The following is a 14,814-nucleotide window of genomic DNA, read 5'->3' as shown; positions in this document are numbered from 1 at the left end:
CAATAGAGATAAAATGCTTTTGCTGTTTTCTTCCACGGTTCCAACTCCAGTGATAAAAGAATTTACTTTAAAATGATATTAAGTTTGTCAAGTCACTAAAGACAGAAAAGGGGGAGTTTTTACGTTAATAATAATAAATTGAAATTACTGTCCTAGCGAATCCTGGCAAGGTCGCCAATTTATGTCACGCGCCCGTATGCTTGTGAGTCCGGGCTTGCTTAAGGAACTCTGGGCGGACACAAAAAGAAGAATAATGGTGAGGTCGCCAGTCGGTAGTAAGACAAGGAATACCGACAAATAGACATATTTACAACATTTGAATAAAACTTAGTAAAAAGGGGAGCATAACATTATTATTATCATTATTATTATTACTAACCAAGCTACACTAGTTGGAAAAGCAAAATGCTATAAGCCAAAGGACTCCAACAGGGAAAAATAGCCTAGTGAGGAGAGGAAATAAGGAAATAAATGATGAGAATAAATTAGCAATAAATCATTCTAAAAACAGTGACAACGTCAAAACAGATATGTCCTATATAAACTATTAACAACGTCAAAAATAAATATGTCACATATAAACTATAAAAAGACTCATGTCAGCCTGGTCAACATAAAAACATTTGCTCCAACTTTGAACTCTTGAAGTTCTACTGATTCAACCACCCGATTAGGAAGATCATTCCACAACTTGGTAACAGCTGGAAAAAAAACTTCTAGAATACTGTGTAGTGTTGAGCCTCATAATGGAGAAGCCCTGGCTATTAGAATTAACTGCCTGCCTAGTATTACGAACAGGATAGAATTGTCCAGGTAGATCTGAATGTAAAGATGGTCAGAATTATGAAAAATCTTATGCAATATGCATAATGAACTAATTGAACGACGGTGCCAAAGATTAATATCTAAATCAGGAATAAGAAATTTAATAGACCGTAAATTTCTGTCCAACAAATTACGATAAGAATCAGCAGCTGAACACCAGACAGGAGAATAATACTCAAAGCAAGATAGAATGAAAGAATTAAAACACTTTTTCAGAATAGATTGATCACCGAAAATCTTGTACGACTTTCTCAATAAGCCTATTTTTTGTGCAATTGAAGAAGACACAGACCTAATGTGTTTCTCAAAAGTAATTTTGCTGTCGAGAATCACACCTAAAATTTTAAAAGAGTCATACAAATTTAAAGAAACATTATCATTACTGAGATCCGGATGTTGAGGAGCCATCGTCCTTGACCTACTTACAATCATACTTTGAGTTTTGTTAGGATTCAACTTCATACCCCATAATTTGCACCATGCACTAATTTTAGCTAAATCTCTATTAAGGATTCACCAACCCCAGATTGATGGAATTGGATGGAATTGATGCAAAGAGAGTAGCATCATCTGCATATGCAACAAGCTTGTTTTCTGGGCCAAACCACATGTCATGTGTATATAGTATGAAAAGTAATGGGCCAAGAACACTACCCTGTGGAACACCGGATATCACATTCCTATACTCACTATGGTGCCCATAAACAACAACTCTTTGAGATCTATTGCTTAAAAAATCAATAATAATGCTAAGAAACGACCCATCCACTCCCAACTGTTTCATTTTGAAAACAAGGGCCTCATGATTAACACGGTCAAAGGCAGCACTAAAATCAAGGCCAATCATACGAACTTCCTGACCACAATCAAGGGATTTATGTACAGCATTGGAGATTGTAAGAAGGGCATCACATGCTCCAAGGCCTTTACGAAAACCAAATAAGAAACTAGGGAATAGATGATTACCTTCAGCAAACCTATTAAGACGTTTTGCCAGAAGACGTTCAAAAACTTTAGATAATATGGGAGTTATGGAAATTGGGCGGTAATCAGTTGGACTTGAGCTACCACAAACACATTTACATAGAGGAGTAACATTACCAATCCTCCAATCAGTGCTAAAAGCTCCTCTTCTAGCTAACTTGAGCAAAATAACAGATAACTTTGGAGCTAAGAAATCTGCTGTCTTTATAAAAAACAAAGGAAAAATGCCATTTGGGTCTACACCTCCATAAGCATCAAGGTCCATCAACAGAGCTTTAATCTCATGAGATCGAAAAGCTAAACTAGTTAGTTTAGCCTCAGGAAAACAGGAATGAAGAAGTTCAAGTTTTTCATTACTCTGTTTACTGTCAAAAACATCAGCTAAAAGGGTTGCCTTTTCCTTTGGACAGTGAATGACTGAGCCATCTGGTTTAAGCAAAGGAGGAACTGTTGCATCTACACCAAAGAGTGCAGATTTAAGGGTAGATAATTATTGTTTATTCTAAGTAAACCACGAGGTACTTCACTGGAATTGGATAGTCACGTGTTCATGCGGAGTTAGTAGCAGACCGTGGAAGGTTTTAAGCACCGCGATCTCATTCCCTGGAAAGGGAAATAAATCAAATTATTAACCGAACACTCACTTCTACAGGCTGGGAACACGAAGTCATGTGGTTAAAACCTTTAAGCAAATTAAATAAAAGTGCAAACTTAGGAATTTAAACACTACACATGGGAAACAACACTGTCACAGGGTGAATTAATTAAAGTTAAGAGCAAACGGCACACGTGGTTGGGACACAAGGCTGGGATGACAAAGGTTTAGTGGGTAGGATCTTTCGTTAAAGGATAAAAGGAAAAATTGGATAAGGGAAGGAGATGGATAAGGATGATGAGGTTGAGGTACTCAAACAGACATCTTACCTTAAATAAAAGGACTCTGGTTCCTCCCTTGTGGAGGACATGGGACAGGTCCTGCTCTGAAGTCTGATGCAGTCTTGAGAGCGAAGACAGGTGATGTTCCTCTCACAGGGGTTAGTTAGCGAAGGAGGATGCCCAGTCGCTCCTAGGCCGACTAAACTCCCTTTCTCCTTTCTTCATCCTTATTGGTTTTCCTCAAAACCGCGCCTCTGTTAACATCTTCGTGAAGGCTGTGCTAGTGTACAGTATCCATATGGCGCTATAATTGAAGCGAGGCATGTGTTTACCTTCCGTTAATGTATATTCTTCGGCGACAACACCGCTCTCCTTGTCCTATGGGTCCTCGGACTGCTACGAACAGACGTTCGTTGTGCCCAAGGTCCGCTGAACTAGGCACACCTAATAAATTTCTTGACCTCCATCAGCGACGGTGGCAGTTTCCAGTAAACACTAGCAGGACCTCCTATCTCTCTGCCTCTTAAGAGTAGAAAATTCACATGTTTTAACATTCTTTTCTATATTATTCTATCTACCCATGACAGGGGGGGGGGGTTAATTGGCCTGACTGTTGTCCCATTGGTCAGACCTTGTCACGTGTCCCGACACCCCCATCAATAGGTCTCGGGACTTCTCCCGGATCTCTTTGTGGTGGCCTTTTAACGGCAACGTGTTTGGAAGATGTCTGGAATAAGACCTCAAGGGAGTAGACTGGTATAGGATGGTTGGACATGTAGTGAGGCTCTAGGCAGGGTCCCAACGCTCGTGGCATTCCAACTCGTCCTTGCTGGCGGGGTCTTTGTTTGAAAAAAATGGTGTAATGACCGCCATGAATAACAGTATGTATATATATATGAAGAACAAATATCATGATTGCTTCTTTCCCTCCAAAGCCTTTCAATTATTTAATCAATCTAATAGACGAAAATACGGCACAGTCAGAAGTGTGTTCCACATTCTGTATTTCCTTGAAGATCAAATTCCCAAATAACATTCCATTTGAATATTAAACATGACATGTGGCCAAGAGAAGGACGCCTGTACTCGATTTCCTCCGAAGTTAAAGTTACCATTCTCGTCTCTGTAAAAGTGGAGCTTTAACATTTATCACACCAAATGACGATTACATATGTGACATTCTAACAATATAATGAAATGGTAGAGTTCCGAGGTAAAACAATACTCCTGTTAGAATTGCTCTCTCTCTCTCTCTCTCTCTCTCTCTCTCTCTCTCTCTCTCTCTCTCTCTCTCTCTCTCTCTCTCTCTCTCTCTCTCTCTCTTACTGTAGAAACATCGAAGTTATTCAATCATGTTTCACAGTTTTATTCTGAGGAAATTCGTACCACCGACATTCGAGAAAGGAGACAGAGCTCACCAACAGCTTATCTGATAAAGGTTAATCAGCTTATCGCTTTACTTCAGGGAAGTCGAATACTCTTACCCTCAGTTATCATCATTATAATTATAAATCACATTGTGGACGCATTCTTATCTAACAAGGATACAAGTTCATAAGGTCAATTAGCTTGAAAAGCAAGATCCAAATGACTAAAATGCCTATCCGTAAAATTTGCATCATAAACAAAACAAACAAAAAATAAGAAAACAATACAAATGGAACTTTCAATTGGAGAAATTTACTACTTGAGAACTTAAACAGTGATGAACTAATAATAATAATAATAATAATAATAATAATAATAATAATAATAATAATAATAATAACATACCCCTTTACAAAAATTATAGATACGCAGTAGAAATAAATGCTCGAAAAAATAAAGGATTATAGTGTATGATAAAAGAAATAATGTCTTAAATATAAAGCTTACCTCAACAACATCACCTGGAAATCATTCTCGGATTGTTAACATGAGATAGGATATGCTTATAATATTGTCATAATAACACCTTTACAAAGATTAACAAAATTATGCACACACCTAACCAACAATTTATGTCTTGATATTAACGGAAGACTTTAAATAGAATGCAAATATATTAGCAATATCCACAGTTATCGCTACCTATCTACCTATTGTTTTTCTCTCCTAGCACGGCGGCAATAAAATCTTGGTCACTTGGTGAGTCACGTGACAGACAAACCTTGTGACTAACATAAAAAAAAAATATATATATAATTCAGAAAGGGTCGGAAGTTATGCATAATGTTTTTCCTTTTATCTCTAGCTTCCTTAGATTGGCTAAATGACCTAGAAGATGGCGGATGCGAAAGAAAATGTGACATGCAAAATATGAGTGATAATAAAGTCTCTCATCTCCCACTAACATATTGAAAGTTATCTATCGTAACTTCCTTTTTCCTCTTTAAGTAACAGAAACAAGACAATTGAAGAGGTTAATTTCAAATGGAGAAATTGACCTCCTTGTATAAACATTTTCAAATCAAAGACTTCCTTTTAAAAACAAAGTTCCTCAAAAAAAAAAAAAAAAAAAAATTGGGGGGATGCAACCCTAATCATTTAGGCAGAAATGGATCACGCTTTTAAAATACCACAAGTTTTTGATAATAAATTGTATTTTTCCTAGCTATTCATACCAAAGTCCTTCCGTCCGATGGATTTTCATAATTTAAAGTCAAAGTTTCAAGATGAGTGAGAGTACCATAGCCTCATCTCCACAAATTGTTCACTTCCTTTCGGCAAAGGGACTTAGGGGGATGGTAGATGTTGGAGTCCTTAAAAATACTTGGGTTTGAAAAGTTGGGGTGAATAAGAATTGTTATAAAAGAATGCGTTATTTGTTCCGTCGTGGCAACCAATCCTTGTCCTTTTTATATATGAGACTTTACTCTTCGTTGTGAACCGTACTGGAAGGTTCTTTCCCTCATGCCTGATGCTAACAAGAAGGCTGATGACCCAAATTCACCTTATAAACAACTCATTTCTGATGAAGAAACTGTTAGGGTCCAGAAAAAAAACGTGGGAAAAATTGATGCCTTTTGTAATGAAGAGAGGGTCAGAGTGGTCATACGAAAAATTGTGTTTGGTCTCGGAGCAATGTCTTTGAGTGTACCAGATCTATCATCCCCTTTGATGCAAGAGGATAGAGGAGTTGCTACATAAAGCAGTAAAAAAAAAAAAAAAAAAAAAAAAGTAAGTAAGTTCATGTACTATATAACTTGTTGAGCAGCCACCACAGGGCCAAAAGAGAAAGTGGACAAGGATTTGTGGACAAGATCCATCACACAAAATTTTTGAAGGTGGGCTGTCACTTCCAGACAACTGCCATCTAAACCTGATGAATTGACATGGTCTTCTTAGTGAGCCCTCACATGAGGAGTAGACTTGCCTCCCAAATTAGATGAGCCATATGCACATTTGACTACTTCACAAAGCCAGAAAAAGTATGGACGTCTCTTCCTAAGTCCCACCTTGGATTATTTAGAGTCATCATCATTAGCCATGAAGCGTCAGTCCTCTGCCGGTAATATCACAAAGTTATCTTGGGGTCATAGAAGCTTCTGTTTCGATCATTATAAGCAAAATTTTGGAGGGAGGGAATCAAGAAAAACTTGAACCTTGGGTCGGGAATAGCAGGACTCTGGGTCTTTGATACAAATTCTGGAACATGGACAAACAAAATCAAATAGCGTCCCTCTCAGTAAGAAACTATGAATGAAAGTACGATAAGCTTTTTTACCCTAATGTCTTAAGGCTCAGATCTCTGTGTGACACTCTCCTTTGTGGCTCATACAATGGAATAATGAGAGCCCTAAGGACAAAGGTCATTTCCCACTCAATTAATCTGAGTTCACATGGTGGGCAAGACTTCACTCTCATCTTGAGCATGGATAACTATCAAAAGGAGGAAAAGTCCACTCCCTTCAGACATTACACTTAGCTCAAGGATGGTTTGTAGCCTTTCAAAGCTGAGACTGAGAGGAGCTTCTCTTGGCAAAAGTAAGTTAGTGAACTTATAACTTGCTGAATAATTGCACCAATGGGGGATGTAACTTTTACGACGGTAATTGCAAAAGATGGACTACTCTCCCCGATAGACAGCTGCTGAGGACCATTGAGGACATCTAAACTTTTCTCACAAAGACCTCCAAGAAAAGCCTTTGTTCTGAAAAGACACCGGATAGTCTCCAACTGCTAAATGTAATCAATTTTACGAACTTGAGATTTCTCTGGAAGTGTGGCTGATGGAGATAGGTGGGCCAAAACAGAATCTCCCTTAGAACCTCAATGAGAGGAGTTACCAGGTCAGATTCTACATGGCTTAAGGCCGTCTGAGAGTTACCAGGGTTATTCTGAAGTTAATGGATGATAGTACTCACTGAGAATCCCGTGAATCAGACAGAATTGGGGCGATGTATAGACGGATTTTTTCAAAGGCCCACGAGTCTTGTATGGGGAAACAGAATACCAGAAGCTTCCTGCTTAGGTGGGTGGAAACCAGGTCGACTGGACCTATCTGCTATGCAAAATTCTCTTGCCTAGAATGTAGTATGCAGACAGATGCCCACCACAATGACCCGCCAAGATATAAAAATACCTCTACAACAAGCAGAAAGGAATGGATAATGTGCCTCCCTGCGTATTGGCATAAACCATTATAGGTGCGTTTTTTGTTGATGAGAACTTCTATGGGGTACAAGCTTCCCTAGGAATGACAGATGTCCAAAGAATACCTACCAGAGCTGAGCTCATTGTTCCTGTGCATGTAAAGTGTCTGTGCTTCATTCTTGAATTTCCTGATGCAAGTGTCTGAAGGGAAGACTCGTCCTGCTACCATGTTGATCAGCATGACAAGAAACTTCATCTTCTGGCTCGGCACGAGCTCTGACTTCTCCCAATTTATTACTAGCCTCAGTTCAAGATGCAAAGCATGAAGATGATCTTAATCTTTGAGCAACTACAACTGTGAGGACACCAAGAACAACCAATCATCAAAATACCTCAACATATGTATTACTATGAGCATCATTTATTGGTGATTACTGCCTCAGGGGCGTTAATTTTATAGGAAACCCATTCTATGGTTCTTATAATTTCTTTTTGTCATTACTACATTCTGCTTGTAATTGTGCATATATCATCATAGGTAGATATATAGAGACATGTAATCAATATGGCTTCTATACTACACCCAATACAGAAGAATACACATATAATCCAGTCATAACCGGGTATTCCTGGCAGTCCAAGGCAAGGATTTGTACCTGATGGAGTGCAAAACCACCTCTTAAGGCCTGAAATTTTTTCAAACAATGGATTACAAACTGTCGTTCTAAAGTCGTTGAACCCACAAATGAGCTCAAGTACCTGGATAAATTGACCCTCACACATGGGACATGTGAGCTAAAGAAGATAACTAAGAAGCCATTCCAGAGACTGGACTTCTTAAGCCGTTTCGTTCTCTGTCAAGACTGAAGTTACATATGCTTATTCAAGGGATCAATCAGTCCTGTATAGGTACGAGTGTTGAAGGCCAAAGATACAACTGAAAACGTAGGATCAGGCCCCTCGTCAAGATACCAAACCAATTACCTGTCTAGGCAAGGTCAAACACTGGAAAAGCTCATGGATTCCATACCAAGCTGAACCATTCAACAAACAGATAACTTACCTGGTACAGACTTCTTTGGCAAGCGGGGTTGTAAAACTAAAGACTCACTTGGGGAGAACTTCATATAACATATTGGGACCAAGTCCATACCCTGGGATGGGAGAATGCAGATAACACACACGTCCATGTGAAGGTGATCTTGGATAACAGGTGCCAACTTATGGATCAGCCACTGGAAGAGAAGCATTTCTCTTCAGTCACTGCAGGACTGAGTGGAAAAACATATTTTGGACTTCAAGCCGTATACAGGAATCAGATGACACCCATTGACAATCCCCAGTACCATAGTTGATGAGAGAGCACTAGATCATTGGTCACCAACCTTTTTAGATAAAAGAACCATTTATTCAAAGAATCATAAAAATTTAGTAGCGTCAGAGCCGCAATGACAAAAACAGTATACTGAAATCTAAAATCAACATCTGCTGTATATCACACATGACAGTAGGCTATACATTTCAGTAGGCCTAATTAATAAAATAATCATAGTGATATTAGTTATTATAATTTTGTTCACAAAACATACTACATACGTTCTTTCTGGCATTATACTTTCATTTAAATGGCAGCACTTTTAAAAAATATATAAGTTTCATTTTGCATCAGTAGTATGAATGTTAACTGTAGTGATCACAAAATACAAAAGAAACATGGCTACATTGTATTCTTGGAAATTATTATAAGATCGCACCTTTATAATTGAAGGGGGTACATTAATAAGATTAGAAAATTATATAATCATATTCCTATAATAAAATTATTTGTTATGTATTGTATTTTTTCATTTATATGAGAATGCAAAAAAAAAAAAAAAAAAAAAAAAAAAAAACTATCATTAATAGTATCAGTGATTTTTGTAGCAGTCACAGTATTACAAAGGGAAAGCAACATTGCATACTTGGAAATTATATAACTTTCTGAAAGCTTCGAGGAAATTCCTTATTGAAAATTCAAATATAATTTCCTGTAAATATTATATACATAAATTTAATTAATAGGAGATTTATTCCTGTCATTCCATGGAGAGAAGGTCAATATTTGGAGAATAAGAAGTAGTTATCAACCTTAAGCAAGATTTTGAGGTCTCATTGTGTAATGTACCTCTTAAATTTCCTTTCATGAGATTCATGCTTGAAATTTTTTGTTCTCAGGAGTAAGTGGATCTGAAAATGTATAGAAACCCAAATGCAAACTTTTTTCGCATTTTTCCAGTTGCCTGGTAATGCACTACAAACAAATGATAATTTTATCATTGCTTTTTCAGATTTAGAAGTTTCCCCCAATTGCGTTGAGTAGCTAATGTGGTTTATTGTCTTTCTAAAGACTCTAGATCAAAGAGTCAAACTTTAAATTTTGATGCCCCTAACTTTTTCCTGCAAACGAACTATTTCAAGGTCAAACATCAGTAAAGGCTGATAAACTTACTACAGAGATACCTGCCAAAAATTGTTTGATCTTAAAGGACAGCGTTGCTTTCTCCTTTCTGAATTCTTGGGAACGTCCTTTGTTTAAACCCTTATCCATTTTCAAGAAATTTGTTTTTATGGCATCAATATCAAACTCACAATCTAGAAAATCTTTGTATTTCTTTAGTGATGGAAACTGAACAAACTCTCTTTTCTCAAGATCTTTGACAAACACTGTAATTGACCCCTGCACTAGACCTAGCACCAAAGCTAAGGAAAACAGTCTGGGCAGGAATAAGCGGTCAACTCCAAAGAAAAAAGGGACTTGCAAGAACTCCGACAAGATTTCTTGTGAGAGGCTCTCCTGTAATACTTCTTTCTCTTGTACCTCTTTTGAGGGGGAGAGTGTGAAGAGGCAGAGGAGGAAGAAAAGTAGGTGTGTGTAAGCTTCCTTTCCCTGCTCATGTTAGCTGAGCCTTGGTCCACAATTACGTTCTTGAAGATCAAAGCACAATTGAATTATTTGGGAAAAAGGAGCCACTATGGATGAGGAAGTCACAAGAGGTACCTTATCAGGATTCATTCATTTACAGGACACAAGGGGTGAACAGGGATTACTCAGGGGCATTGGTATTTTTGGGTCCCTTTGCACAAAATAAATGCAAAACTTCTACATATGGTTCACTAGGAAAGCCCTCAGAGGCCCATACACTCTAACGAAAAACATATTTACACCAGATTTCCATCGTAGGAGGCAGTGGAGTAGATCCATTAAGTATGAGGATAGAGCAAACGCTTAAGGAATACACCAGCTTCGTACAAGAAAGACCAGCCACTAACTACTCATTAATTAACCTCTTCCCTATGTATACAGTACTAGCATCAGGGTCAGGGACCCGCGGATTCAGCAGGAGAGATTCGGCAGTGTCTGCCTGGGGAGCAAAAGGGAATAAAATGGAGAACTGTAGAACCAATACTAAAAAATACTCAGAGCCCCTCCAACAGGAAGGAGACCAAGCACAACACTTGATACAGAGGGATTCCTGTGGACAAGAATAACCCCTGCACGCAACAGAGAGAGTGAGGATCGAAGGAAGGCCATAACATATACCACCATTTTTGCCTGGATACTTTCACATTTTCACTTTACACGTAACCTCCAAGTTCCTAGAATAAAATTAATAAATAGTAGAGCACAAAACCAAATGCAAGCACAAAAATTCACTCATCCAAAAGCGAGGGAAAGAGAGGAAAACAGGGTTTACACAATCAGCACTGAAAGTGAAGAGAACAGAAGATGATGTAAGCTCAACTCAATGGCAAGAATGAAAGTGAGCTCCCTGAAAATGCAGATCTGTATCCTCTGTTTATAACTCCCGTCATGTCTGGCCTCTTGAAAGTTTTATTTCTAAATCCATCAGCCATTAACTATGCACCAAAATTATCTCCAACACCAAAAGTGGGAGGGTTTGTCACATACATATTGCAATCCTAAGACATTACCAACAAAAAGGGTCAAATAATATGAAACTCACTAAAAACTGAGTAATGAGTTCTAAATTTGGTCAAAGGTTATTATTCAATCTTAAAACCATAACCAGTCTTAGAAATAACATACAGACTAAGTAAGAAACAAAACAAATATATATATATATATATATATATATATATATATATATATATATATATATATATATATATATATATATATATATATATATAATGTAGAAGGAAAATTTCTATAATTACCCTGAAAAAAAAAGTATAAGAAAAGACGTATAGTAAAACTAAGACAAAAAGATTGTGTGCTGTCTTCGGATTAAAAAAAAAAAAAAAAACAGAGAGTAAGTTACATTTGAATTAAATTCAGAGATATGTTAACCTTAGATATAAGGTAGTTGAAACCATAAATCATCTAATAATTCAAAGACTTACAAAAGGAAGAGACCTTGATCGCTGTATAGATGAATAAAGATAAGCAGAAACTACTTAAACCTATTACACTGGCTCTCGTGACTGTACAAAGCTGAAATAGTCTTTGAATGAGGACTAGACCTTACCATCCAACTTACGAATCCTCTACAAGCAAAAGCACTGAAAGGGAAAGGGGCTTAAGAATTGGGGTTTTCTTAGAGACTGTGACTTATGACCCGGCGCTGGGACACGGACCTCATTCAGTACCCAAGTCCAACTGGGAAAAACTTTGAAATTGCATTATGGAATAAATCTTAATATAGATGTTGGGAATCAAGATAGAAGGAAAGAAGCAGGATTATAGTTGAAGTAGAATACTCAAATGAGGACGCAACTAGTTGCCTAAGGGGGTGACAATTGCATTTGGTAACTCTTGTATATTGCAACATATGTGATCAGCTCATAGCATAATAACCTCCTGCGTAGAATAGAACCTATATTAAAACTCGAAGAAAAATCGTGAATAAAAGTTGGACGGAAATTTCAATGTGCTCCTTCAAGCAAGGAAGATGAATGAATGAAGATATTAAAGCAGCAAAAACTACTAACACCACTATAGTCCAAAAGACATATCTTAAATAACTTAAAAAACAAACAATTCATTACATCTGATAGTGTAAAAGTATTATAAATATTAGCTGTTACGTTCCACTATCCTTAGGTTCCTGTAAAGAAAACGAACTTGTATTACAGGCTGTGAAGTTGAAAAGATGCTCAGTTTCCAATATTCTCTTAACATGAAATCATGAGGCGATGTAATCACAATGGTTGCAGGACTTTTAAATATCTCCCATAAAGGATCTTACTTTTCGTGTGCAAAGTTTTAGTGTATTGTAAGATCAAACAATTTATATAAAAATCCCTATAAGTAATCCTAAGAGACATTAAAGTAATTAAATCAGATTAAAGCAACATAAAACACATCATGACTAAGAACCATGACCTAGAATTTGACGATTCTGGTAAAACACATCTAGAGCAACGTGAATAGAATTTAGCTCTCTAGGAAACTTTTGTCATTCAATTCCCATCACACAAAATCTTATCGCCTAACTTTCTTTTGTCATTTACTTACCAGGATCCGAATTGATAAGAACTTGCTTCAGGCCAGTCTCTCTGAGGACACTCACTACATCTTGAGCTGGCACAGAGTAAGGGAAGGCGCATTCTACTGCTAAAAAGCCAGCCTTTTTGGCCGCTTTGTAACGGGCCAAAAGACCACCGGCTTCGTTAAACATGAACGTTAAATTGGCAGCCACTTTCATTGTCACCTGAAATCAAATTACTATGGGTGAAAATAATGAAACCTAATTACTAAAGGATGTTAAGACTAAGACCTTCATTAACTTTCTGCTGCCTTTTCCTCTGACCACCTGAAATATTGTCGCATATTTTTTATCCCAGTGCCTCAAAGAAAACAATTAAACATCTCTGTACTCATCAGCTATCCATCCTACTTGTTAAATAATTAAATAATACTATCATATAAGAGATGAATACATAGAATACAATTATATTTCTGGTTTAGCCTAACCCTCAAGAAACGACAAGACATCATGATGATGTGAGCTTTGGTAATATAAAGTGCTTTGCATTATTACATAGGTTCGACAACTTTATATTACTAGTTTTATGCTATGAGAGACTCTAAAAGTGAAATTTCGCTTGTCAGTTGTCATTGGAACATAGTCTTCAATATATTCCAACTGCAGACAGCTTTTAAATAAACTGTCAAATAACTTGGTCTTGACTCTTGAGAGAAAATTAAACAAATTGCTGTCGAGTTTCTGAGTAGTTGTTTGATTAACTTTAAATAAGCTTAAAAACGTTATTACAGTTTCACTTTTTTACAATATTTCTTAAATACGAGTGAAATTGTAAGTTTGCAATGAATCCAATCTAATCCTTTGCAATTTCATGTCTTTAATATTTCTCATTTCAACCTCATAAAAATAGCATTTAAAAAGCAGATAGTTAAGTTTAAAATACTCTAACAGCATACTAACACCTAGTATGTATGTATATATGTATATGTATATATGTATATATATATATATATATATATATATATATATATATATATATATATATATATATATATATATATATATATATATATATATATATATATATATATATTCAATTACCTGAAAATAATTATACACGGTCATTCTTCCACAACAAAATGCAAGGAATCTCTTCAACACTACACTAAATTGATTACACACATCAATTAAACCAAATTGATTGAAGTTTCGTATTGTAAATTTCACGAAGTAGTGGTCATCTATTCTCGGAAATAGTATCAGGAAAAAATCTAATGTGAATTTTACTCAATTCTGAATAATTGCACAGAAAATGGATAAATATTTCAACATAATTTCTGAACTACCACAATAATAAAACCAAAATACATGATGAAGTATTACATTAGTCTATATTTCTACTTGAAAGTAGTGCAAGAAAACTCTTGTCATTTTTTCATCCCTTCAGCATTAAATTGTCAATTTAATTAGACTGCATGGGAATGGAAAGGTAGCATTCTATTTGTTTTCCAAAACAAATACTTTGCGAACTTTTTCTAAGCGTTTGTTAATCAAGATCTCCCTTTAAACTCTAAATTTAACTATGATCTGCGAAGGGGAAATCGGTCATTAGGAAGAGAATGTGTTTTTTGTTAAATTATAAAGAACCTACAAATAAAGATATAAAAACGACCGTCTTGATTAAATAGACAATATTCAATTGTAAATAAGAATCCCAATAGATATCGTCATATGGATTAAATCTAATATCTAACACCAGACTAAGCATTAAATAATGTTGATATTTTTCAAAGCGATGTTTAAATACATGGCACTGTACTGTTCAACACTCAATTACATAGGGGGCTTCGGCACTGTACTGTTCAACACTCAATTACATAGGGGGCTTCGGCACTGTACTGTTCAACACTCAATTACATAGGGGGCTTCGGCACTGTACTGTTCAACACTCAATTACATAGGGGGCTTCACCGTAGCCACTGTGAGCTCGGTGGCCACGGGTGCACCGTATGATATCTATGGTGCATCACGACTCAAACTTCTATAACATCTCCTATCTATGCAT

The 14,814-nt window shown here is 36.6% G+C and overlaps 1 protein-coding gene across 7 annotated transcripts in view; it reads right to left on the bottom strand.

Annotated features, from left to right (window-relative positions):
• Gip (hydroxypyruvate isomerase-like protein Gip) overlaps positions 1 to 14,814 on the bottom strand; it is a 179,430-nt gene that overhangs the window by 164,023 nt on the left and 593 nt on the right. For 5 of the 7 annotated variants that reach the window (XM_068383191.1, XM_068383193.1, XM_068383195.1 and 2 more), the window contains exon 2: positions 12,779 to 12,974. In XM_068383191.1, coding sequence (XP_068239292.1) covers positions 12,779 to 12,974 — 196 coding nt within the window. Of the gene's footprint in view, positions 1 to 12,778; positions 12,975 to 13,850; positions 13,890 to 14,706; positions 14,754 to 14,814 lie in introns of those variants that run through there. The other 2 variants (XM_068383197.1, XM_068383192.1) reach the window with 2 other exon arrangements.

Source organism: Palaemon carinicauda, chromosome 11 (genome assembly GCF_036898095.1).
Source record: "Palaemon carinicauda isolate YSFRI2023 chromosome 11, ASM3689809v2, whole genome shotgun sequence".
Lineage (NCBI taxonomy): Eukaryota > Metazoa > Arthropoda > Malacostraca > Decapoda > Palaemonidae > Palaemon > Palaemon carinicauda.
This window is presented reverse-complemented; position numbering and strand designations above follow the sequence as displayed.